At 39.1% G+C, this 23161-nt stretch overlaps 1 protein-coding gene across 5 annotated transcripts in view; it reads right to left on the bottom strand.

Annotated features, from left to right (window-relative positions):
• Positions 1-543: 543 nt before the first annotated feature.
• Positions 544-23161, bottom strand: part of magl (MAX dimerization protein MGA-like) — a 31653-nt gene continuing 9035 nt past the window's right edge. For 4 of the 5 annotated variants that reach the window (XM_041804963.1, XM_041804965.1, XM_041804964.1 and 1 more), the window contains exons 7-29: positions 17830-17940; positions 17402-17744; positions 15009-15186; positions 14740-14917; positions 14335-14513; positions 13899-14115; positions 13547-13776; positions 13168-13410; positions 10635-11076; positions 10343-10462; positions 10113-10211; positions 9837-9956; positions 9541-9660; positions 9234-9353; positions 8956-9054; positions 7398-7502; positions 6199-6857; positions 5955-6052; positions 5784-5823; positions 5520-5687; positions 3777-3888; positions 2290-2925; positions 544-2206 (exon numbers count right to left, since the gene is read on the bottom strand). In XM_041804963.1, the coding sequence (XP_041660897.1) occupies positions 1302-2206; positions 2290-2925; positions 3777-3888; positions 5520-5687; positions 5784-5823; positions 5955-6052; positions 6199-6857; positions 7398-7502; positions 8956-9054; positions 9234-9353; positions 9541-9660; positions 9837-9956; positions 10113-10211; positions 10343-10462; positions 10635-11076; positions 13168-13410; positions 13547-13776; positions 13899-14115; positions 14335-14513; positions 14740-14917; positions 15009-15186; positions 17402-17744; positions 17830-17940 (5522 nt within the window). In that variant the 3' untranslated portion in view covers positions 544-1301. The remainder of the gene's footprint in view (positions 2207-2289; positions 2926-3776; positions 3889-5519; positions 5688-5783; positions 5824-5954; positions 6053-6198; positions 6858-7397; positions 7503-8955; positions 9055-9233; positions 9354-9540; positions 9661-9836; positions 9957-10112; positions 10212-10342; positions 10463-10634; positions 11077-13167; positions 13411-13546; positions 13777-13898; positions 14116-14334; positions 14514-14739; positions 14918-15008; positions 15187-17401; positions 17745-17829; positions 17941-23161) is intronic. The other variant, XM_041804966.1, reaches the window with a different exon arrangement.

Below are 23161 nucleotides of genomic sequence, written 5' to 3' on the forward strand. Positions count from 1 at the left end.
AATGTAAACATCCAAAATAAAACTTGGATGTTTGGAAAAGCTGTTAAAATTCCTTGTTCCGTTTACCAGCACTTTGAAAAAACTTTAAAAACCGGAAATTTTAAAGGGGGGGGGGGGGTTATAATTTTGTCCTCATCTGTAGATCAGCAAGGTGTACAGGATATCAATAGTTCAGCACTCAGATTGTGATTGAAATTAACAGATGATATTCAAATATCATAATCATCGTGTATATTGCTTAAATTTAGGTAACAGTTAGCAGTAACAGCAGTCTTTCTCAGTCAGGAGGGGGCCATTCCTTTGGCTGCAAAAAGCTGTATAGGGCTAATAATTTCTTGAGCCACAGAAGTACTTCCCTCATAATTGTTTAATGCCTGTTTTTTTTAATGTTAGAAACATTTTTATTTGGGTTATTCCCATCAGGAAAAAAAAATTCTCTTTCAGTCATATTCAAAGAACTTAATAAAGGTCTCATGTTGAACTAAAATGGTTCTGAGTAACTGAAGGCTACAAAAATAAATGCATGTAGAAGTTTTATTAATAATAAAGGCCACATGATTTTTCAAATTTTCATTGAAACAGAAGCAACGAGACAACCAGTGTTTCAAAATCCACAAAAATATACTGGAATAAAACATGAAAGACAATATTTACATTTATTTTCACATCATAGATACAATATATGGCTAGTCGTTTTCACCTTGATTGCTTGTGACATCTTCAGGAGTCTCTGCACATTACTGAGCTGCTCCTCAGACAGCAGATCATTATTGTTAACTACATAGACCAAAGCAAAGACAACATGGATTGATTCTACAGAAAATGCATAAAGTGCTACTACAGATAATTTCCACTGAGTAATTAAAGATAAACAAGGTTAAGAGAGGAAAACATCAAACTATCGTTCAATAAAAACAGAAAAAGACATAAATAACATCCGCTGAGTTAATGAAGAACCAAAACATCAGATTTGACATTTCACTCATGTGTTGGCTTAATACAATGCTAACAGTTTTATTACCATTTGTGACAGCTTGCACCGTAATAAATGACTTCAAACAAAAACAGTACCACTTAGAGAAGACACCTTGTAGAAAAATATCAGATCTGAATGTGGGAATTATTACATTCATTCATACATTCAGCAGGTCCATTAATGCTTTGTTGTAATTTTTTTGTACCAATCTTAACTTTAATCCACAGTAAGAAAAAAATCAGCTGAGTTTTGTGCCCTCACACAGATAAGAGCAGCAGCGAGCTCTGAGACAGAAGCCAGAGGACTGAACAAGAAGATCTGAGGACTACTCAGACTCCACCTCTGGCTCCAGACCCAGCTCCTTCTCTACATCTATCCATGAGCGTTTCTTGGCGCTGGGGAAGTCCTTTCCAAGAGCACCTCTAGTTAAAGGCCGGGATGTGCCCCTAAGTCCCTGCTCAGGAGTTTCTGCCTTGAGTTCACAATCCGAGCTTATGTCAGAGAACCTGCCAGGGCTGTCTCTTCTAGATCTCCGGGGACTGCGTTTTACTAGATTAGGTGGAGGTCTCCACATTTGTATGGATTCATCCTTCCGTTTATCCTTCCGAGGTCTCCCTCTTCCTCGTTTGACTGCTGGAGGGGTGTCCTCAGCTTGTGAGTGGGTCACTTCCACTGGCTGGTCTTCTGGTTTTACCTCTGGTGTTTGACTGTTGCCACCCCCAGTGTGCTTTATATTTTCACCAAGAGGAGAAAAGGGTTGCTTTCGAGGTCTCCCTCTACCCCGTTTGACCACGAGGGATGGGGAGTCAGGATCAGGCTTTGGCTTGATCAACACAGAAGCATCACGAATATGCTGGAAATTCAAGCGGGCAGCTCCTTGAGTTTCCTTTCCACCTGCTGCTGTCCCCTTGATATCTTTCAGATCCACTAAAGGCACAAAAAGTGGTTTGGTGAGGATGACTGAAGGCTGTAGCTGAGATTTTGTAGGTTCAACAGTTTTACCAGCAGTTTTGTCAACAATCTTGTCAATAGGTTTGTCAACAGGTTTGTCAACAGGTTTGTCCACAGGTTTGTCCACAGGTTTGTCTTTGTCATCAGTTTGGATTGTTTTTAATTCAGGCGGGCTCTTGGTTTTGTTCTTGGACGGGTCTGGGTCTGGGTCTGAAGGGCCTCCCTCTGCCCCATCCTCCTGAGGCTTCAAAAAGGTCAGTGTGTAGAAGCCTTGGCCAACTGCACAAAAAGAAATAATATTAGTAAGAATTTAACATGAAGATAATTTTAATTACAGATTGAATCAGGATGTCTTAACTCACTTGGTTTGAGAGAGGCAGGAAGTATGATTCTGCCAGTCTTGGAGCGGATCAGAGGAAAAGAAGATGGCTCTGGAGGAACTCCAGTCGGCTGCTTCTTTGTAGCCTTGCTAGATGAGACAGGAGGTGACGCTCCAACCTGTGCTGTAGTGACCAGAGGTGTGGCTGTAACTACAGATTGTTGAGGCTGCTGATCTGTTGGGGGGTTTGGTGTGCTGACCACTGTCTTCTCCTGGCTCACAGTCTCCAGCTCTCCCGCCGTCTCCCTCACTTGAGGCGATTTGTCTTTGCTGGCGTCCTTAGGGTCCCCAGGCTGCTCCTCTGCCCTTGGTGGAGTTCCATTAAAATTGAGCATGGCTTGTGAAAGCAATGCTAGAGGCCCTTGAATAGGCGAGGGCTTCTTGTGTACACTTTCAAGTGCTGCTGCGACGAGTGGGTGAAGATGAGGGTTATCTGTAAAAGAGTCGAGCTGTGGCAGGGACTGCGGTTTCGACTGGGTGGGTGACGGTGCTTCAAGAGTAGTAGCCCTGGACTGGAGCAGATTGGAGAAGAAGGGCCTCAATTTTGATGCCCTTTCTCTTTCTTTCTGTCTCTCGTAGATTTCATTCAGCTTGTGTTTGATTAGCTCATGCGGCTTCCCTGAGGAAAAATGACACAGGACGCAAGTTTCAGTAAGAGCAGATTAATACAGAATGTGTACATCACATCACATATCAGACACAGGTCAAAGTGTCTTATACTTCTTGCTCTGATTAATGAAACTATTATGTTCTTATTTACATTTCAACGCAATGTATTTGACTTGCAACCAAATGATCAAACACCTTAAAGCTTAAGTCAGGGACTTTTAGTTTGTGTCGATTTAGGTGCTCTGTGGACAAAGTGGCAAAATAGTATCATCTGTCTTTTAACAAATGTTTCACACATTGACAATCCTTGCCAAGGGCATGTGTCTGTAACATGCTAACATCCACTTAATCCGATACACAGCAGTAGATTCAAGCATTAAAAATAACAAGAAAAAATTATCAGTCTTCCTGGTGGCCTCTTTTGTTTCTGTAGATAATAAAGACTTGCCAGTGTTATTTTCAGTTTGTTTCACAACTAGCTGAAAACTTCTCACAGTAGCTTACAAAGGTAATACACCTCAAAAAATATATCTCTACAACAGTAGAAACACACTCATCAGAATAAAGTGAGACTGCATTAGGGATGCACAGAGACACTGACTTAACAATGGTATTGGCCAGTATTTGACCAACGTTAGCCATCAGCAAATAAAGTGAGTACATCTAATTCTTGATTCAGAGCAGAGATTTATTACTGGTCATACGGTGTGACCTGACAAACTCTAATCTGTTTTCATGAGAGAAAATGCTGGCATTGTGAAAGAGTTACACCAAAAGAAATGAAAAAAGCATTGTCACCCACTGATTTATACGACAGATGCATTTCTACTAAGCCCAGTACACAACAAAAAAAGTGCACACCAGACAAATTGGAGAGCTTCTTCAGATAGTCCGACTGCTCCTCTTCCAGCTTGCGCTTCTGCTCATCCAGACTTTTGGAGGTCTCCACCAGTTTTTGTATTTCCTCAATGGCCTGCAAACACAACAAAACAGAGGGAGAGTGAAGACAATGACACAAAGGAGTTTATGAAAATATGGAGCAAGACGTGAGTGAGAAAATCATCAATCTAAAAAGAGTTAGCTGGCAGCCATTCTTAAAAACTTAAACATGCATTAATGTCAGAATATGACACCTTTCTTATTGTTTAAAATTAATGCTAGCTGTTAGCACACACCTAAAACCCTCACAAGGAATTTGAAGCTCCTGTGGGAACTTATTGGGATCAATTTCCCCATCCCACTGGAAAAGTAACTAATCTCTGACGAATTTCTAGGTAAAATTTTCTTTTTTCTTATTTTTCAATTAGCAGGTTTTCTTTAAAATTAATTTTTGACATGGACATGAATTTCAAAAATGATTATTGACACCTTTAACTTCTGTTAAAGTCATTTTAACAACACAAGAGCATACTACCTCCTGCACTATAAAGAGCTTATTAAATAACCAGCCAAATGCCTCAGGTGTTTGGGTTTTTTTTTGTGAAACGCTGCTTCACCCACATCAAGTAACATACTTCTGGAGCTTTGCTTGGCTTGTAGTCTTGTATTGCACAAAGAACATTTACATTATTTGTATTTTTGAAGCAATCTGTGGATCTTAATGGATGTAATGTTATTGGATTAAATACTTTTAGCCAAGCTGTACAATTTCAAGCCCACTCTGAAATAGTCATGAGCAAAAGTCATCTCCCACTGTGCAACAGAATAATTAAAATCATTACCATTGCACTTATTAATTGCATCCGTTTCAGGCTGGCGGCTGGTTTTGCTGCTTGCAGCCACTGCGCGTCTGCTCCGGCACGCAAGTATGTATGTATCTATCCATCTACCAACCTTTGTTTGTATAGTCCCAATTCGAAACCAAAGTTATCTCAAGACACTTTACAAAGAGGGCAGGTCTAGACCGTACTCTGTGATGTGGCTTACAATTACAGACCAGTGCAAATCATTAATATTGTAAAAAAAAAAAACTATACCCTATTAAGTTTGCTGGTTGTTAACTGAGTTTCCCTGCTGTCACAGCCTTGTCTTTCTACACATTTTCTCACTACAAATAAGTTGATTCATTGTAAAACAAAATTGAGCAGGGAAAATTCAAGAATCAAAGCATTCTGTATAAACAAAGGGAGATTCTCCAAGGAAATGTTAAATTGGGCTTTAATGTCAAAAAGCAACTACTCCAAGTGCACTCATGCTATGTTTATCTTGCCTGCGACATATTCTACTGGTGGGAAACAGAAAGCTTCACTAGTAGCAGAAGACTGGAGAACAACTTTATCAGATGCGTTTTCTACTGATGTGGACATACGTATCTGCAAAAACAAGGTAACTATGACTATCATTTTCCTGTCTACTTTGGCTAAGAGCTGTGCTTTGCTCATGGAAAAATAGGCGGGCCCTCTATTCTCTGGATTCTCTCTGTGTGAGACAACTGTATCAGATGCCCGAGATGCGGCACTCATGCAGGCAGTCTAGAAGCCCCGACTTGTTTACATGCAGACAAAAGGAAAATCAAGCTGAGTCGTGGCAAAGATGTGTATCTCACATGCCCAGTCATAAACAGGCTGTGGGGGAAATCCTGGCTGACCAGGATGCTAAACCTACCTGTGAGAGGAGGAGGAGCCTGGGGGCTTTGGGGTCACTCATCAGGACGCTCTCCAGTTTGTGGAAAAGCTCCCGCAGCTCAGACCGTCTTTGCCTCTCTAGCACTGTGTGGATAGATTTTCTCTTTCTGTCCCTTGACCCTTCATCAATTTGTTCCTCCAGTTGACTCTGAAATGGAGAGAACAGGGAGATATCAATACATACTGCCATTTCAATGTACTCCAAATAAATTGTATGCTCTAGAACCAATTATAGGGGCTTCACCATGGCCAGTTTGCTGATTAGTCCAAATCCACTGGTATCACTGAGGGTAGGGTAGATTGAAGAAGCATTAAAGTCATGAATATGATACTTTTGAACAAGTGGAAGAAAAGATGCACAAGTTAATATACAGTGCATCTGGTAGTTTAATGTGTACACATTGAAATGTATTACCGTGCGTCCAGTAAAGCCATGCGCACGGCTTCTTTCATTTTAGCGATGGCCATTTCTTGTCTAACTTCTTCTACAGTCTCGATGTCCACAGGGTCCTCCTAAAAGAAACAACATGCAGATGTTTAACATTGTTACAACAAGAATAGAAGATATATCTGTTTCTTTTTGTTTAAGCATTATATTGACATTTAAAACATTTTTTAAACCATGAATATACTTTTATTTTTTAAATTCTAGCACTTACATCGTCATCAACCTCAACGTCAAAATCGGACAAGTCAGAGCTGAAGTCTTCAGGAGTATTGTCCACATGTGAGTCCACCATCATAGCGGTGAGTCTTTCATTCCTTACTGACCTCATCTTCTCGTCAAACATCTGCCTCGTGAACGCTCCAGGCTGTGTTGACCTGATGTCTGTCAGCTCTTTTGCCCGCGCAAAGAAGTCAAATTCATGCCATTTTGCTTTGGGATCAGGTGCTGGGTGTCTCATGTTTAACAAGCCAGGGTTTGGTGGTGGGGCTTTATTTGCAACAGCCATGTTTGTAGTTCTCACAGACTGAGGTTGCTGTGTGGGTTTGTCATTTCTAGGCTTTGGGAGCTGAATAAGGGTGAAGCCCCCAGGCAGGGAGACTCCTGGTGGATTCTTGCCTGCGGTGTCCTGGTTAGCTGGAGGGCAGATTCTGAATGAATACGTCCCACTCTGCTCTAAAAAGCTGGGGCTTTTCAGTGAGGGGGAGACAGTCAGAGACACAGGCGAGGATGCAGAGCTGTTATGGAGCGAGGCAAATGAGCTGAGCTGGTTTTTGATGAAAGACTGAACAGGGTTGATGGAGGAAGAATTTGAAGACTCCTGAGACAAGGTGATGGGTCCTTTTGGCAGTGTCTCAGACTGAAACAGCTTCACTGAAGAAACAAATGGTGCAGGATAAATGATGAAAAGGAATCAAACTTGCTGGATTTGTACGCCTTTGGTAGGACTATCAGTATTCATGCATTAATTGTAATCAGTACAAGAATTTTTTAAAAATGTGATTACACCCATGCTTTATTTTCACTTTATCAAACATTTCCATTTTTACCGTTCCCCTGTTTCATTTTCAATCCATAACAAGTTCCTTTTTCCATTTCAAGGTTCATATCATAATCTTTAATTTCCCACAGTTCTGCATCTGCTTTGATAATACAAGAAGTTGTGTATCCAAACACGAGTCAATTACCTTTAATTTTAGATGTTACAGAAAGGAAAAACAGTTTAACATGCAAAATACATACATTTTCAAGTGTAAATAAGGAGATTAATCAGGATTAAAAAATGTATAATTTGGCAGCCCTCATCTTCACAAATTCTGATAAGTCCATGTTTGAAGGTCCTTGGGTTAGCGGTTTTGTTTTCCTTTACATTAAAGTTGTCTGCTTTAAAAGAGATAACAAAGAGATTCTTACCAGGTTGCTGTGCTGGGCTGAAAGGTTGGACAGGGTTGGTTGAAGGGGAGTTTGTGGACCCTTGAGTCAAGTCAATGGGTTTTGTCTCGGGCTGGACCAACTTCACTGAAGAAAAAATAAACTTTTAGGACAAACTGATATGAAGGAAAGAAGGAACCTGCTTAATTAATTTTATAATCTTCAGATATACTGATACTAGAGAATATACAGAAATGATTTACTTAAAGGCAATTATCCCTCAGGTTTATGTTGTTTTTGCACTGTTGTTGCTCATTTAAACATCTTCACATTGCACTTTGTATAACTTCACAGTAATTTTTACATTTCAGCATGAGCTCTGGACTGATTTTTTTTGATAATATTGTGCATGTTAATACCTCCGCCAAGGAGGTTATGTGATCGGGTGGGTTTGTTTGTTGGTTTGTTTGTTAGTTTGTTTGTTTGTCAGTAACATAACTCAAAAAGTTGTGGACGGATTTTCATGAAATCTTCAGGAAAGGTCAGAAATGGCATAAGGAAGAACTGATTCAATTTTGGGACTGCTCCGGATCACCATCTGGATCAGGGAATTTTTTGGAAGGATTCTGTACTATTGGGAGATAGGGCTAATAGTGGTGGTCTGTGCTGTTACCACTTTACACCAGGAGATGGCGGACATGAGTAACTTATATAACATTTTGGAGTTTACAGAGTTTGAAAGACGCATGCTCCGTCGAGGAGACGAGCATAACAGAGAAAGACAACGAACTGTTGCGAGAATACTCACAATGCTGGGAGGAATAGAGGAATATTCACCCTCTGCCATGACTTTCACACGTAGCAAAGCCAATGCTTTGCCTCACTGTGTCTCCACCCTGATGGGGAGGGAGTAATCGGTGAATTAGATCTTGGGAGTGATCCGGATCACCGTCTGGATCCAGGAATGTTTTAAAGGATTCTTCACTATTGGGAGATAGGGCTAATGGCGGAGGTCTGCGCTCTCCGAGTGCTTTTGTAGTTCTTTATAATTTGTTATTTTTATTTTAGCTGACCAAGGTGATCTTGGTCGGTCAAAAGCTTTTTGATCAAACACTCGACCAATCGAATGGAACTGTCAGCCCTAGTAAAATCTTATAACAAGTATCAGCCCCAGTTACGACACTATCACAGGCAACCTTCTGGCTAGAGACACAGCAGAGCTTTAAGGATTCATTGATACCTCAAAGGGCCAGACCATAAAAAAAGTGTGCAGACTGAGGTCAGATTTGGAGGAGTTACATCAGAATCTCACTTGTGCTTAAATCATAATTGAAAAACAAAAGCAGAAAAACAAGCCAGCAACCTTTTGACTGATATAAAAACTGAGAACAGCGACAACATCTAAGACCTTATAGTCTTGCATCCTGGACTTGAAAGCTTTTAAAAGCTGTACTATTTGCTAGATTGATTTATCAACTTTTAATACTTTTTAGGACCTTGCACACACCCTGTGATACATCCATTTTGAATGTTCTTGACTATATTATTATCATTTACTTCAAACTGTGTGCTTTAACAGAGATCAGAGAGAGATTCTTACCAGGATGCTGGGCTAGGCTTTTGAGGAAAGACTGGACCGGGTTGGCAGAAAAGGAGTCGATTGGTTCTTTTGTCAATTTCTCAGGTTGGAGTAATTTTACTGAAGAAAGAAAAAATATTAGGACAAAATTATGAGAATGAAACAGACCTGCTGGAGTTTTTCTTATAAAGCTGCAGATATTATGATACATGCATGACTGAAGCTTCCTGAGTTGACTGTATTATCATCATTTACTGCAATACTGGCAGCTTCAACAGGGGTCACAGATAGATTCTTACTAGATTGTTGTCCTAGGCTTTGGATGAAAGAAAGGAGGGAGTTGGGGGGAGAGAAGTTAGTGGAATCCTGAGTTGAGGTGTTGTGGTCTTTTGTCCCAGTCTCGGGCTGGAGTAACTTCACTGAAGAAAAAAATATTAGACAAAATGATGAGAACGATACAGACCTGCTGGACACTTTTTACTTGCTAGAATGATTAATCAACTTTAAAGGCCCTGCAGACACCCTGTGATACATCCATTTTGATTGTTCTTGAGTTGACTATATCATCATCATTTACTTTAACAGAGATCAGAGAGAGATTATTACCAGGATGCTGTGCTAGGCTTTTGAGGAAAGACTGGACCGGGTTGGCAGAAGAGGAGTTTGTGGACTCCTGGGTCAAGTCAATTGGTCCTGTTGTCAGTTTCTCAGGCTGGACTAACTTCACTGAATTAAAAAAAGATAAAAGACAACAAAAAAAAGGAAAAAAAGATTTACTGAGTATTTTTTTTTATCTTCAGATGTTCTTACATGTCCATGTTTGAGGGTTCTTGAATGGTCTTTTTTTTTTGTCATCAATAACTTCAACACTGCTGTTGCAGAGATCACTGAGAGATTCTTACCAGGTTGCTGTGCAGGGCTTTGGATACCAGATAGGACGGGGCTGACGGAAGACGAGTTTGTGGACTCCTGAGTTAAGTCAATGGGCCCTGTTGTCATTGTCTCAGGCTGGACTAACTTCACTGAAGTAACAAACAATTAGCACAACAATAAGCAAACAAACCTGAATAGTTTTTAAATCTTCAGATATTCTTACGTCTATGTTGGAAGTTTCATGAATTCAATCTTTCGTAATCATTTACTTCAACACTGTTTTAGCAGGAATTAAAATTTTTTACCAGGTTGCTGTGCCGGGCTTTGAATGATAGATAGGACAGGGGTGACAGAGGAGGAGTTTGTGGTGACAGACCCTTTTTTCAGTGTTTCAGGCTGCTTCACTGTAGAAACAAACAATATATGACAACATAATAAAGAAGCATACCTGCTGAGTTTTTGGCCCTTCTTTTGTCGATTTTGTTTTCAATTAATTTTATACTGTATACTGTATGCATTACAGAGAGATACTTACCAGTTTGCTGTGTTGGGACAGCAATGAAAGATAGGACAGGGGTGACAGAAGTGGAGTTTGTGGACACCTGTGACAAGGTGAGGCATCCTTTAGTCAGGGCTTCAGGCTGGAGTAGCTTCACTGGTGAGACAAACAAAGAAGGACAAAAGGATGAAAAGGGAACAAACAGTCTGGACTTCTGATAACTTTATATATTCTGATATGTCTGTGTTTGAGGGATCTGAAGTTGACTATTTAGCCTTCAATCAGTAAAACAGCTGTGATTTTGTAGTAATCACAGAGAACTTCTTACCTGGTTGCAGTGCTTGGGTCTTCAGATCTGTGGTTTTTGTTGCAATAATAACCGAAGGGACAACTGTGCCTGAGGCTGTTATGTGCAGGGCACGAAGAGGGTTGGTTTTCTGTATGGGCTCTGATTTCTCATGGTTTTTTAGAATTTTCTCATGGTTTTTTAGAATAAAGCCAGCAGGCATTGTTTTTTTAGGTTCTGATTTCTCAGGATTTTTTAGAGAGATGCCAGCAAGTGTTGTCTTTGTAGGCCCTGATTTCCCATGATATTTCAGAGAAATGCTAGCAGGTTTTGCCTTTGTAGGTTTCTCCCCAAGATTTTTTAGAGAAATGTCAGCAGGTGCTTTTAGTCGTCCTGTGCAGTAAGCTGCGAGGCGGTTAGCAGGATGGAGAGATCCCATATTCCCTAGCAGCAATCTGGCCTGGTTGTAGGATTTGCCATTTACCTATAAAGTGAGGAAGACACAACAGACATTACATTGCTTAAAATATATCTGTGCTTACAGTTGGTTTTAAAAAAGTGAACTAGTATGAAGAACATTCAACATATCTGGACCTTCTTTTAAAAGACTGAACTGATGACACCTTAACTCCAAGTCCTGGATAGTGGGTTTATAACAACAGTGGTGATAAGACCTAAGACCTGAGCTTCTTTGAAATGCATTCTTATGCATACTTATCTGGAATCAGTAGGACCTGACAAGTTTAAAGTTCATTCTTGTCTTTGCAGAGGAATTAGTTTTGACCAAAAATAATGTCCAAATCTCCTGAAAGTCCTGTTTCTGTAGAAAACACACCACTGGATCAGTTTTAGAACGGATGTTTTAGCTGCCAGTTGGCCAGTCGTTGTGGGCCTTCGGTCACTCAAAAACGGTGTCAGTCATTGAGAGGGATGGTGGAGTCATTTTGATCATGGACCACAACTTTTTAAAGCCAAGCTTCAATAAAATTTCCACTAAAAGTTCTCAATTTCTTTTACATTTTCTTTTCCTAGATCCATACAAATTGCAAAGAAATTACCAAAAATTTCTATTAAAAAATGTACCATTTTTGTAAAGTATCTCATAAAAAGCAAAAGTAGAAATAATTTAAAAAGCCTCCCAAACTCTGTGAAAAATACTGAGAATTTTCAAAAAAATTTCCCCTAAAGTGTTTTATCCCAAAACTTTAAAAATACATCCCTTGAAATGTCCATGAAAATAATAGAAATATTCCTACAAAAATTCAAACAAACTTTTAAATTTGAACATTTCATGAAAATTCTAGAGAATTCCAAGCCTTCCCCATCCCTAATTAAAACCCCCCTAAATTTAGTTTTGTCTAAAAAAAATAAATAAATACAATTAAATTTTAAAAATAAAATTTCAAATTAAAATTTCCCCAAAAATCCCAGTCAAATCATATTATACATTTACCAAACTAAATAAACTTATCATCCAAACAAATTTACCAAATTTTCATAAAATTCTAAAAGTTTTCAAAGAAAATGTCCACCAAAATACTCAGTATAACTCTATGAAATATACCAACACATCCTTAAACTTTCCATGAAAAAACTTAAACATTCCCAAGCAAATTCCCCAAACTATCCAAACAAGTTCCCTTAAATTTCTATAAAAATCTGAGAATCTCAGAGCAGATTCTTCTAATATTTGAAGCTAATTACTTAAACTTAAAAGGAAATTTCTGACAAGGATGTACAAAAATTCAAATATCAGAATTTAAGACTTTGGTGTAGGACAGCCAAAATGTGAAGTGTGTGCATGCAGGGTCCTATGAGGTTAATTCAAACTCTGTAAACAGCACTCTGAAATGAGATGTTTAATGCTCATCCTAAATGGAGCAAATGGCCACCAAATTCAACCAGATTGTAAAGATGAACATCATCAAATCATACAATTAAAATATAGGGGAAAATACTTCTCCAAATAAGGTGAGTGGGAAATGCTGAAAGTAAAGATCTATAAGATTTGAAGTTCATTTACTTACACTAATCTAACAGGTAAAAACAATCTTTGTACCACTTGTTTATTCCGAACTACTTATTGTACGGTTCTTCAACTTCAATCGGTTCTTTTTTTTTTTTCGTGCCTAAAAGAAAAGAGCTTAATTCTTGTACTGCCAAGCAATACGGTTGTAAATGAGTGAGTATGACCTACCATAAATCAAGGGACTTATCTGGGACTACATATTATACTGAATGCAGAATTCTGCACTTTAAATTAATCAGACATGAAGATATTATTTCCTGATTTTCTTGCAATATATTAACTACTGCACAATTGCTGTATTGTTGTGTTAGCACTGGCTAAGCTTACCTGCATGTCAAGTAAATGTCACAACTATTAACGTAACTTTCACCAGTCCAGGTCTGGTCTGATAATCAGCCTGGTTAAAAGATAGCTAGCTTGGTGATTCTGAAAATTCCAGATTTTGATTACGCAAACCTAGCTCACTTGTTAATCCTGGTCTATAGTATGCCCCACCCCTTGTTAAACCATAGTGTCATAGATACATAGAACTTCCCTGAGCATCACCTGTATGAGTCCATTTGCTTGGAGGCCAACAGGTTTAGTCTTGGCTGTTAGGCTTCCAGCGGGCATCACTCCAGAGAGAAATGGCATGACTCCAATTTGTCCCTCTGGCATTTCAACTTGGCTATTATCCAGCTCTGTTTCAGCATTTCCCACATGGCTTTTACCAGCAGGATTTTCATCATCACTGTCATCAGATTCATCTTCATCATTATCACTGGATTTTGATGGTTTACTGATGTGCACCTAGAGAAAAAAAGACCAAATTATAAATTAATAATCATTAGAACAATAATGGAGAGCTTACGATGCACACAATTCTTTCTGTGTGCTTTGATGACTGGCCATTGCTGCATGGATGCATCATTCTTCACGCATTTACCCTGTATGTGACCACTGTGCCACTTGGCTTGCGCATGGAGATTTTGGCAAGCGGGTGGATTCGGTATGGTCCGATACAAAAGCGATGAACTAGCTGATTCTGAGACATGCGTTGATACAAAGTCTCAAGGATCATTTTCCGATCTTTGTCCCATGTACACGATGACTGGATCTCAATTTTCATTCTACCTTCTGAGTCTTTGCCTGTTGATCCCTGAGAAGTCTTTTCTGCTATGGAGACAAAACAAATTATCATTTCACCATAAAATGTCAACCAGACATATAAAACATTTGCAATATTAGTTTTCAACTGCTGGTGAAACTAAATTGTGTACTGTCTGCATGGTCCTTACCTGTTTTATCAACATCTGATGCAGAGATGAGGTCAGTTTTCTGCAGGCTTTCAGTGGTTGTGTCAAATGGTTTGTCAGTGATGTCCAGTGATTCAGGATCAGGGATCTTGGGCTCCAGGACTTCAGGGGAAGGCTTTCCACAGAATTCTCTTACACGCGCACAGGTCATCAAGCTTTCAAAATATTTATACACCGGACTCTTATCCTCCTCTCTTATCTGTAACAAAACTTTTTCTTTTAGTTTTGAGCAAGGAAAGACAAACTATGTACAAGTTCACCCAATATTACAAGTATCAAACTTACAACTCTTATTCCTCAAACACAGGTAGATAGGTTTTCTTAACAAGAATATAAGGCATGAATTAAATACTTTTGCTATAAAGTCTTAATTAAAAAAACAAACAAACAAACAAACAAAAAAAACAGTGATGTTTACCTGTTGGCTTGGATGATGTACAAAGCCACGTTTTTGGACCTTGGCCTGGGCTACCCACACAGGAACCCTTTTGGGGACAGAGAGTGGATCTTTATCCTCGTCACGAAGGTCACGCCGCCATAGTTTTTTAGCATGACAGCCTGGGGGAAGCTGGACCGCATGTTCCATATAAGTTATAGCTGGGGAGGGACAACAGCATCTCATTAATGCTTCTGTGTTACTGATGGCTGTGTGAACTAAAGCCAAGATTAAAGCCATTGACAAAAACTAGGTTTTAAGATGAGCTGAAGGATTTTTTTAACCCTTTCAATAAAGGCATAAAAAAGCCATGAATGACGACATTAATCCTATAGTAAACTAGTTCATTGTCATTCTCCCCTGCAGTCATCTGTTTAGTGAACTTACGTTTGGAGCAGATGCAGCTGAACATGCACTCAGGCTGCCGGCAGTGGGGAGGACCTTTCTCCAGACACTGCAGGCTGAAACACACACAGCCCAGTCTGCAGAAGTCCCGCCCACATGTAGGCCCCTTAGCTTTATGCTGTGGATACTTGGCTAACTTCAAGATCTGACTGGAATGCATCTGATAAAGAGGAAACGATAAAGGCAAAGTATAAAACGTGACCAGAATAGTGTATCATTAATATCCCACACATAAACTCTAGGTTGCATACCTGTTTGGTCACAATAGCAGATAGAGCCACAGACAGCCTGTCTGAAGTCAGCTCAGTTCTGTGCAGACCTTCGTTGAAGGCTCCGAGCTCCATCTTCATCAGGCTGAACTGACACTTAGTGAAGCCTGGAGGTTTTTGTGCTGGACTCTGATTCTGCCCAAGGAGGGATGAAGGCAATCTGAAGAGAAAGGATAAATGGAACAGGTAAGAGTTACTCTTGTATTATTCTCCTTTTAAAGGTCCATGGCAGAATCAGTGAGGTACTTCATGAGGGAAGCAGGAGAATTTATCCATTCAGGCCCTACAACAAGGTCAGACCAAATGCAGTGTTCAGAGATGGAGCTCTACAGTGACACAGAATTCTCAGACACTGATTTTACAACTTTCTGTCGAAGAAATAAATGACCGTGTTTACATGGACATGAAAATCCCAGTTATGAGTCTATCCCGCTGTTAATCATATTCGGGTTCCTGTGTTTACATGCGCACAGAGAAACCTGGTCATTCATATCCCTGCATACATGAGTATCCTGGTTTCTGATCCAAGAATCCTATCCGTGCGGGCATCAGTGATGTTATTTTTACAACACAAAATGAGGTAAGTTTGAAATTTTAGAACTGAGATGATAGTAAAGAGTGAAAAAGATATCTCAAATGAATAGCCTTAATGTTACTTGATATTCTAAATTAATCTAACTATTAGGCGGTTATAATTATCACAGATAATCCCCACGAGAGTTTTGCAGAGATGCCAAGAAAGAGCGAAGCAATCCTGCACTTGACTGTCCTCGAAACAACTTCAAAATAAAAGCATGTGAAAATGCAGGTGGCTGAAACTGGGCCTTGAAAAAGATTTCGCTTTTATTTTGAAAAGTACACCAGCAGAGTCATTGCTTCTACATTTCAGGCCTTGGAGGCGTTGACAGACTGTGCTGAATGCTTAGCGAGTGCTGTTTTCCATCTTCAGCCCACAGAGCTCTAATTCCCAGTAACTTATGGCAGAAGTGGTCATTCTCTGTCTCCACAGTAAACTATGCTCACGTTTCATTCCAGGCTGAAAAATTAAACTGTTCACTATCCAAATATGAGCACAATTTGACACTTAACTGTCATCAGTTCACAGACTGAGCCGCTGCAGACACAGCTGCTCAACTGTCACTCTCTCTGGGCAAGCAGATCAGCTGTTCCCTGAGCCCTGGCATCTGAAGTTAAATCAAAGTTTCACCTGAGCAGGTAGTTACAGCTGTCAGAAAACAGGATATGACCAATACATGGCAGAGTATCCTGTTTTCTTTTGGAGTTCTCCAGGTAACAAAACCGGGTTTCTCAAAACCAGGATACTGTACTATCCCGGTTTCTAAAGACATATACATGCACAAAGAAAGACAAGGATACTCAAAAAACCCAACAGAAACTGGAATACTCAAGTTTCTTGAAGATGGCACATTTAAATCAATACTGCATTAATGAAACAGCCTCAATGAAAGTAAGATACAACCTGCACATAAAAAAAATTAATCATTATATCCTTTTTTATAACTGGAGAAAACTAATAAAATCTATAAACTCTAAAAAAAGGACATTAACCATAGAGAACTAAATGTGTAAAATATGTTATGACTGGCAGCTTAAATTATTGATGCTATTTCAATTATATGTCATCAATCACTAGAAAAAATACATATATTTTACATGTTTTGAAGCTAATCTTAAAGGTGCAGTGTGTAATATTTAGCCTAGTAGCATTTAGTAAAACAAACAAACTTGGTTAAATGAAACATGATGTCTATAGGTAGGTCTATCCTAATTAGTGTTATCCACCTGAAAATGTCTTTTTTTTTTTTTATATTAACTCAGAATAAGCGATCTATTCATACATGGGGAGGGTCCCCTCCACGGGCGCCGCCATCTTGAATTTTTGCATTTTGCATGTTTCTCTGATGAAAACTGTGGAAACCAGTGGAATTTTTTTTTAAAAAGTGCATCTGTTATTTGGTCGCTTCTGTGGTGCCACAGAAACATGCAAAATGCAAAAATTCAAGATGGCGGTGCCCATGGAGGGGACCCTCCCCGTGTATGAATAGACTGCTTATTCTGAGTTAATATAAAAAAAAAAGACATTTTCAGGTGGATAACACTAATTAGGATAGACCTACATACAGGCATCATGTTTCATTTAACCAAGTTTGTTTGTTTTACTAAACGCTACTAGGCTAAATATTACACACTGCACCTTTAAAACACATCACTGTGGACGCTTAAAAAAATTAAAATAGATGAGGTGAAATGCCAAACACCTTTGAATGCAATAAGCTCCCAAAATAAAATTAAGTAAAACACTAAGAAAATATGATTGAAAGTAGTCTAACAAAAACCTACAAAAACATACTTACTTGGGTGAAATTGAACTGTTGTGTTCCGATAAAGAAGCAGGCTTTGACTGCTGTGCAGACGAAGCTTCGGCTTGAACAGAGGGAGCAGAATGGGGGACTGATTTACGGGAAAGAGGGTGGGGTCTGACGGCCGGCCAAGGCAATTTAGAAGTGGCTTTTCGATGCTTGAGTACGCTGTCCAGGGTCTTAACGTAGCTGGAGCTCTTTGTAGGCAGCTGATAGGACACAGAGCCCTCTGGGTTTGTGGAGAAAGCATTGGCACGCTCACTGATGTACTGAGCTTCATTTTCCAGGTACTCATCCAACATGTTACTGCAGAAGGCTGACAGGTTTTTCTGGGATCCTTTAAGGAAGAAGGAATAGAGACATTATTAAATGACCTTAATAACTCCACAGACGATTAAATTGTAATGTTAGCTGCAACTTACCATCTGAGTTTGACAATGACTCGTCTTTTTTTATAAACTTGTTTCTCCATCCCTTTATCTTTGTCATGTCATTTGTCTTTCCAGTCCGTGAGACAAAGGGTAACCCTTCTTCTGTCAAGAAAAAAAAACAGAAACATGCTCGCCTTTAGTTAAAGTAGACAGCACAAGTATTCAGTGCCACATAATAGCTTCGTTTCCATGGTAGGAAGAACTTTCCAAAATGACAAGGAACCTTTAAGGTAACATTTGGGTGTTTTTTTTAAACATTTGGCATCACTTTTTATTCGAGTTATCGGAGTAGTGCATGCTACTGTTAAGAAAAAGCTTTGCCACAAAACTACATGTGTAGTTGGCTTTGCCAGCAGCAGGTTGTCTTGAATTTTACTGCTGGCCAACTTTTGTTGTACTGTGGCACAAATAATGCTGTGCTTTGTGATAAGCTGTTTTTGCAGTTACATTTACATATAAAATAACATGGCAGCAACTGCTTTTTAACACATCCATTGACTAACAATTTTCTTAATGCCTGGGAGTATTTAGACTGAGGTAAAAGAGCAGAATGAGCTTCAAGAGTCTTGTAGATTAAATTTGCGCCAGTGTAGGGCTGGGCAATATGGTTAAAAAATCGAATCTCCGATTTTTTCACACCAAACTCTATTTACGATTTTAATTGATTTTTTTGTTTGCTTGTTTTCAAATGAAAAGAAAAAATATTGGAACAGGTTTCTTTCATTTTTATCATTAACAACAACAACAATAGTAATAATAATGTTTTTATAATGTTTCTTTGAAACAAAATTGAACTGAATGTTCCTTTAAAGGTCAAAGTGTGAGCTGTTAATTTTTCTTTAAAAGTGCCCTATGGAGGGTTATTTACATGAACATTCAGACTCTGAAAGTTTTTAGCTGCCTAAGAAGCAGACAGAAAGTAATGCTAAAGTCTCTCCATGATGTATGCCAGTAAACAAGAGCATCAGAGGAATATTGATTATTTCTGTATTTGACTTCTTGTCATCTCTGCTACAGAACCAGTGTCAGATAAAAATGTTGGCAAGCAGACCAAAATTTCTTTTAATTTCAATTTCTAGTGAAAGTATTCAGAATGAATCTGATTATTAAAACTGAGCAGGATGTTTTCTTTATTTGGGAACACTGTGATTACACACTAGCAATATGTAAGGAAAAAAATGGATCATTTTGTTTACAGGATTGCCAGAACTAACATAAAATTAAAGCTTCTTACAGTGGCTTTTACTTTAGTATAACAGCAGTAAAGTTTAACAGAAAATCTCAATTTTCAATTTTCAAAATCTCGATTTTCTAAAAACCCGATTTATCGATTTAATCAATATATTGCCCAGCCCTACACCAGTGTCATGCCTTGTTTGCAATGTGTACTGAATGGAGGCAGCATAGTGGGGCGAGGTTGTTCCAGCCCTGATTCCCCCATCCAAGATGTATTCACAAGGTAGAAGCAGACGTGAATATCGTGAGGTATCAATGTGTTACTTCAGAGCCAGCATGGCTGCCTGAGTGTGGATATGTGAAATTCTAATGTTGTGTTTTCACACAGTGACTGTTGCAGTTCTGTAGCAATGTGAGCAATGCGACACCACACACCAGGACAACAATACTCTGCCCTGGCATAAGCAATATGCAACTGGAGTGGAGCAATGGGGTAAAACTTTGTTATAGTGCTTTTTTGGGATTGAAATCTAGAAAAGGCTAATTTGTATAAACATGAATCATCTGAAAAGATGAATGAAGCCGCAGCATATAAAGGTAAATTACCTAATTCTATGAACCATGCCAATAAATTTATAAGCACACCTGTGTATGCCCATTTGATTATGCTGGGTGAACCTGAAGAAGCTACAGGCGAAACGCATTGTTCACTCATATTAAAGTTTAAGGAAAGTCTATCTCAGTGTGCGGTGGATTATTTCTCTATGTTCATTATCACAGTTCATACTAAAATGTTAAAGTATGACTAAATGGATGCCCCCCCCCCCCATTGCAATGCCCTTGCAGCGTAATCCTATGGACCTCTGGCAAAGGCAGCCTTATGTCTATGTTATAGGACAAACACAACAGAAGATGATGTTCTAGAAACGAAATGGTGCAGGGCCACCTGATGGTGACGTAAACAACAAGCCAACATTTGCTTCTACCAGAGCATATTCATGAACTAAAAATGTTCTCAGCTTCACCTTGTTTCCTGCATCTCATGATCAAACAAATCGAACGAACAGCGAACAGGAAGATACTAATATTCGGTCTATTGTATTTTGTCCTATTAGACAGTTTAGGCTACCTTATAAATGTGTCGTTTCTGTTAAGAGAGTGAGAGGCATATCATTAATACAGTATGTTTTTACGTTTAAGGTATCACACCTTTTTTACAGGAAGACAGGATATAATTACACGGGCTTCATCACCTCTCTAGTACATAGCAGGCAGCATGCCAACAGCATCAGCTCCTAACAAAACTGTTACTGTGCACTTTTGTCAAATCTATAATGTAACATATAGTCATGGACAAAAACATTGGTACCCCTGGAAGTTTTCCAGAAAATACACAATTTCTCCCAGAAATTGTTGCAATTACAAATGTTTTTGGTATACATGTGTTTATTGCCTTTATGTGCATTGGAGAAACACAAAAAAATCAGAAGAAAAAACACAAAATTGACCTAATTTTACACAAAACTCAAAAAATGGGCATATATGGGCATACATAAAATACACAAATTGCATAACCTAACATCTTGCCTTTCATTTGGAGTGGCAGGGGGGTCCCGTTAGGCTGACGGGGTACTGAAATGAATGATCAAAATCTGCGTTTTCTCGAATGTGTCAGTACAGAAACAGTACTGACACCGGATTTGATACTTATCCCTACACAAGTGTGGTTTGGAATGCCTTTGTCTGGAATTGATTTATTGTGTAGAAGCAAACAAACTAGCACACTTTAAGTACTTCCTTGTCAGCTGATCTGTTATATTACCCAATTAAGCCCCCCATGGTACCATTTTGCCATTTTTGTATCTTTAAAACAACAGGAAAAAAAAGAAGAAAAATGAAAAAAAAGAGACAGTTTTTAGAACCTGATTCAAGCTAGACACTGTGACAACCTTGTAACTTATCTTGAACTGAGTTTCAATTTAAATCTAACCAGTACTTCACAAGATTTGTTTGCTAAATCATGAAATAGTTTAATTTGAATGCTGTTTATGACAAAAAGAGGGAGAGAAGCTGTTAAAGAGGCATCACTAGGGGGTGCAGATGGTCGGGTGGTTTAAGGCGCTACCCATGTACGCGGACGGCCTGTGGCCCTTTACCGCATGTCTCTCCCCACTCTCTTCACTGTTTCCGAGTCTATCCACTGTCCTCCTCTATCTAATAAAGGAATGAAAAGGCCCAAAAATAAATCTTAAAAAAAAAAAAAAAAAAAAGAGGCATCACTTACCCCTTAGCTCGCTAAGAGGCTTGCTTTTTCGCTTTCATTTATTTGTATAGCCAGTGGCTTCACTGCCCACAGCATAAAGGGATAGCAAACCAACATATGAGAGCCACAGATATGATGTATGGGCTGATGTTTACAGAAGAGGCAGGCATCTCAATGCCCAAAACAGGTTGCTTATCTCTGATGATGCATTTTCTAAACAAGCCCTCTGAGTGATGTCAAAAGGCATATTGTGTGTATATTATTGTGTGATAAATGGCTGAGGGTGGGGCTACAGGTAAGGAGTTAAACCTTACTGCTGACATCTTAAAATATCAGAATTGCATTTTTTCATCCATGTCTCTTGGTTGCTGATTGAGTGCCAAAGAATTCCCCTGCCGTCTGCCTCTGCTGACATAGTGGCCATAAATTCTATTTCCTCTCTTTTTCCTCTTTGCAAAATCAACTGCTGCTCATTATTTATCAACACAGACTCCATAATAAATTGCCTGGTTTCAGTTGCCATGGTTTTCTGTTAACAAACAAACATGGCATGTGGCAACGGGACAAGAAACTGGCACAAAATTTGCACAGCAAACTAGCACCTAGCCTGAGCAACACAGACACACGAACTAACCAGGATGTAGTGCTCACAACTGGGTAGGTCACTCCAGCATAGTGGTGTTACATATTCAACACACAAGTATAAACCAGGCATAAGGTTTTATCTAACCTAGGATTGGGTGGTATCCATTTCTAATACCATCATACCTTTCCCAGATTAAACCAAGGTATATGGTATTACTGTCAAGTGTCCAAAATTAAACCAATTAGAACTGATTAATTTCATCTATTTAACATAAAAAGCTGTAAAAATTAGTTTGAACATTTTTAAAACCCCTCGATGGTTTAAATTGTGCCTGGCGTTGCTGCTGCTGCAGGATGCAGCGTGTGTGGTTATTGATAAACTTCATAATTTTTTTTATATCACTGATCTACTCTCAGGAAGAAAAATTAAAGTACTTTAAATGTATATTGTTGTGGATCACAGTACAGACAGCAGTGCATGTTTAACAGTTTGAATTTCAAGAGGACCATACCACAGTGCTATGCAGTGCTGTTCCTGGCCATGGCACACAAGTTTCTATGCGCCAGTAGGAATGTGTGTGTCTGTCATTTGCCAAATTTGCCCGACACCATTAACAGGAGTTGCGTCATCACTTTTAAAGCATCTTCACATAGACAATGGTGCTGCTGGTGGGAATGGACACATGTCCTCAAGGCATTTATTAAAAACGTGTGCTTTTTGCGCAGTACTGTCTTCATTGCAGTAATTGGAGCAATATCGTGGCTGTTTTTTAATACCCCGGTATACAGTAATACCGAGTTACTACCAGCAACTAATCGGACCACAATATTTTTCATTAGATCTTCATTCTTTGTGTCTGTTTGACAGATGAGCTATGTGTTTGGATATATTACATTGTTGTTCGTAGCCACTTGTCACTGGATCATGTCTTACAAACTGCGTGGCACCACCAGCTCCCACACTGAAAACATTTTCTGTCAAGTTTAACCATAAAAACAAACCTGAGTTTGCTCAACAAGTGACTCCTTCAGGCCAATAAAAAACTTTTCTCCTCTTTAGTAGTTAGGTTCTTGCTTGCCAGCATTAAATTCATGCAACCCAACAGCTTCACACGCATTACTGACTCCTGCTCATACCACATTGGTAAATGGGACAAAGTTTGTCAACAAGGCCGATATCTACTAATATTGACTTTCAACAGATGCATCCCTAGGCAATACGTGTAACTCATTTGAAATCCACACTATGTTTTGAATGGAAGGAGTTAGTGATCCTCATATTAAGTGTTATTAAATAAT

Source organism: Cheilinus undulatus, linkage group 14, assembly GCF_018320785.1.
Source record: "Cheilinus undulatus linkage group 14, ASM1832078v1, whole genome shotgun sequence".
Lineage (NCBI taxonomy): Eukaryota > Metazoa > Chordata > Actinopteri > Labriformes > Labridae > Cheilinus > Cheilinus undulatus.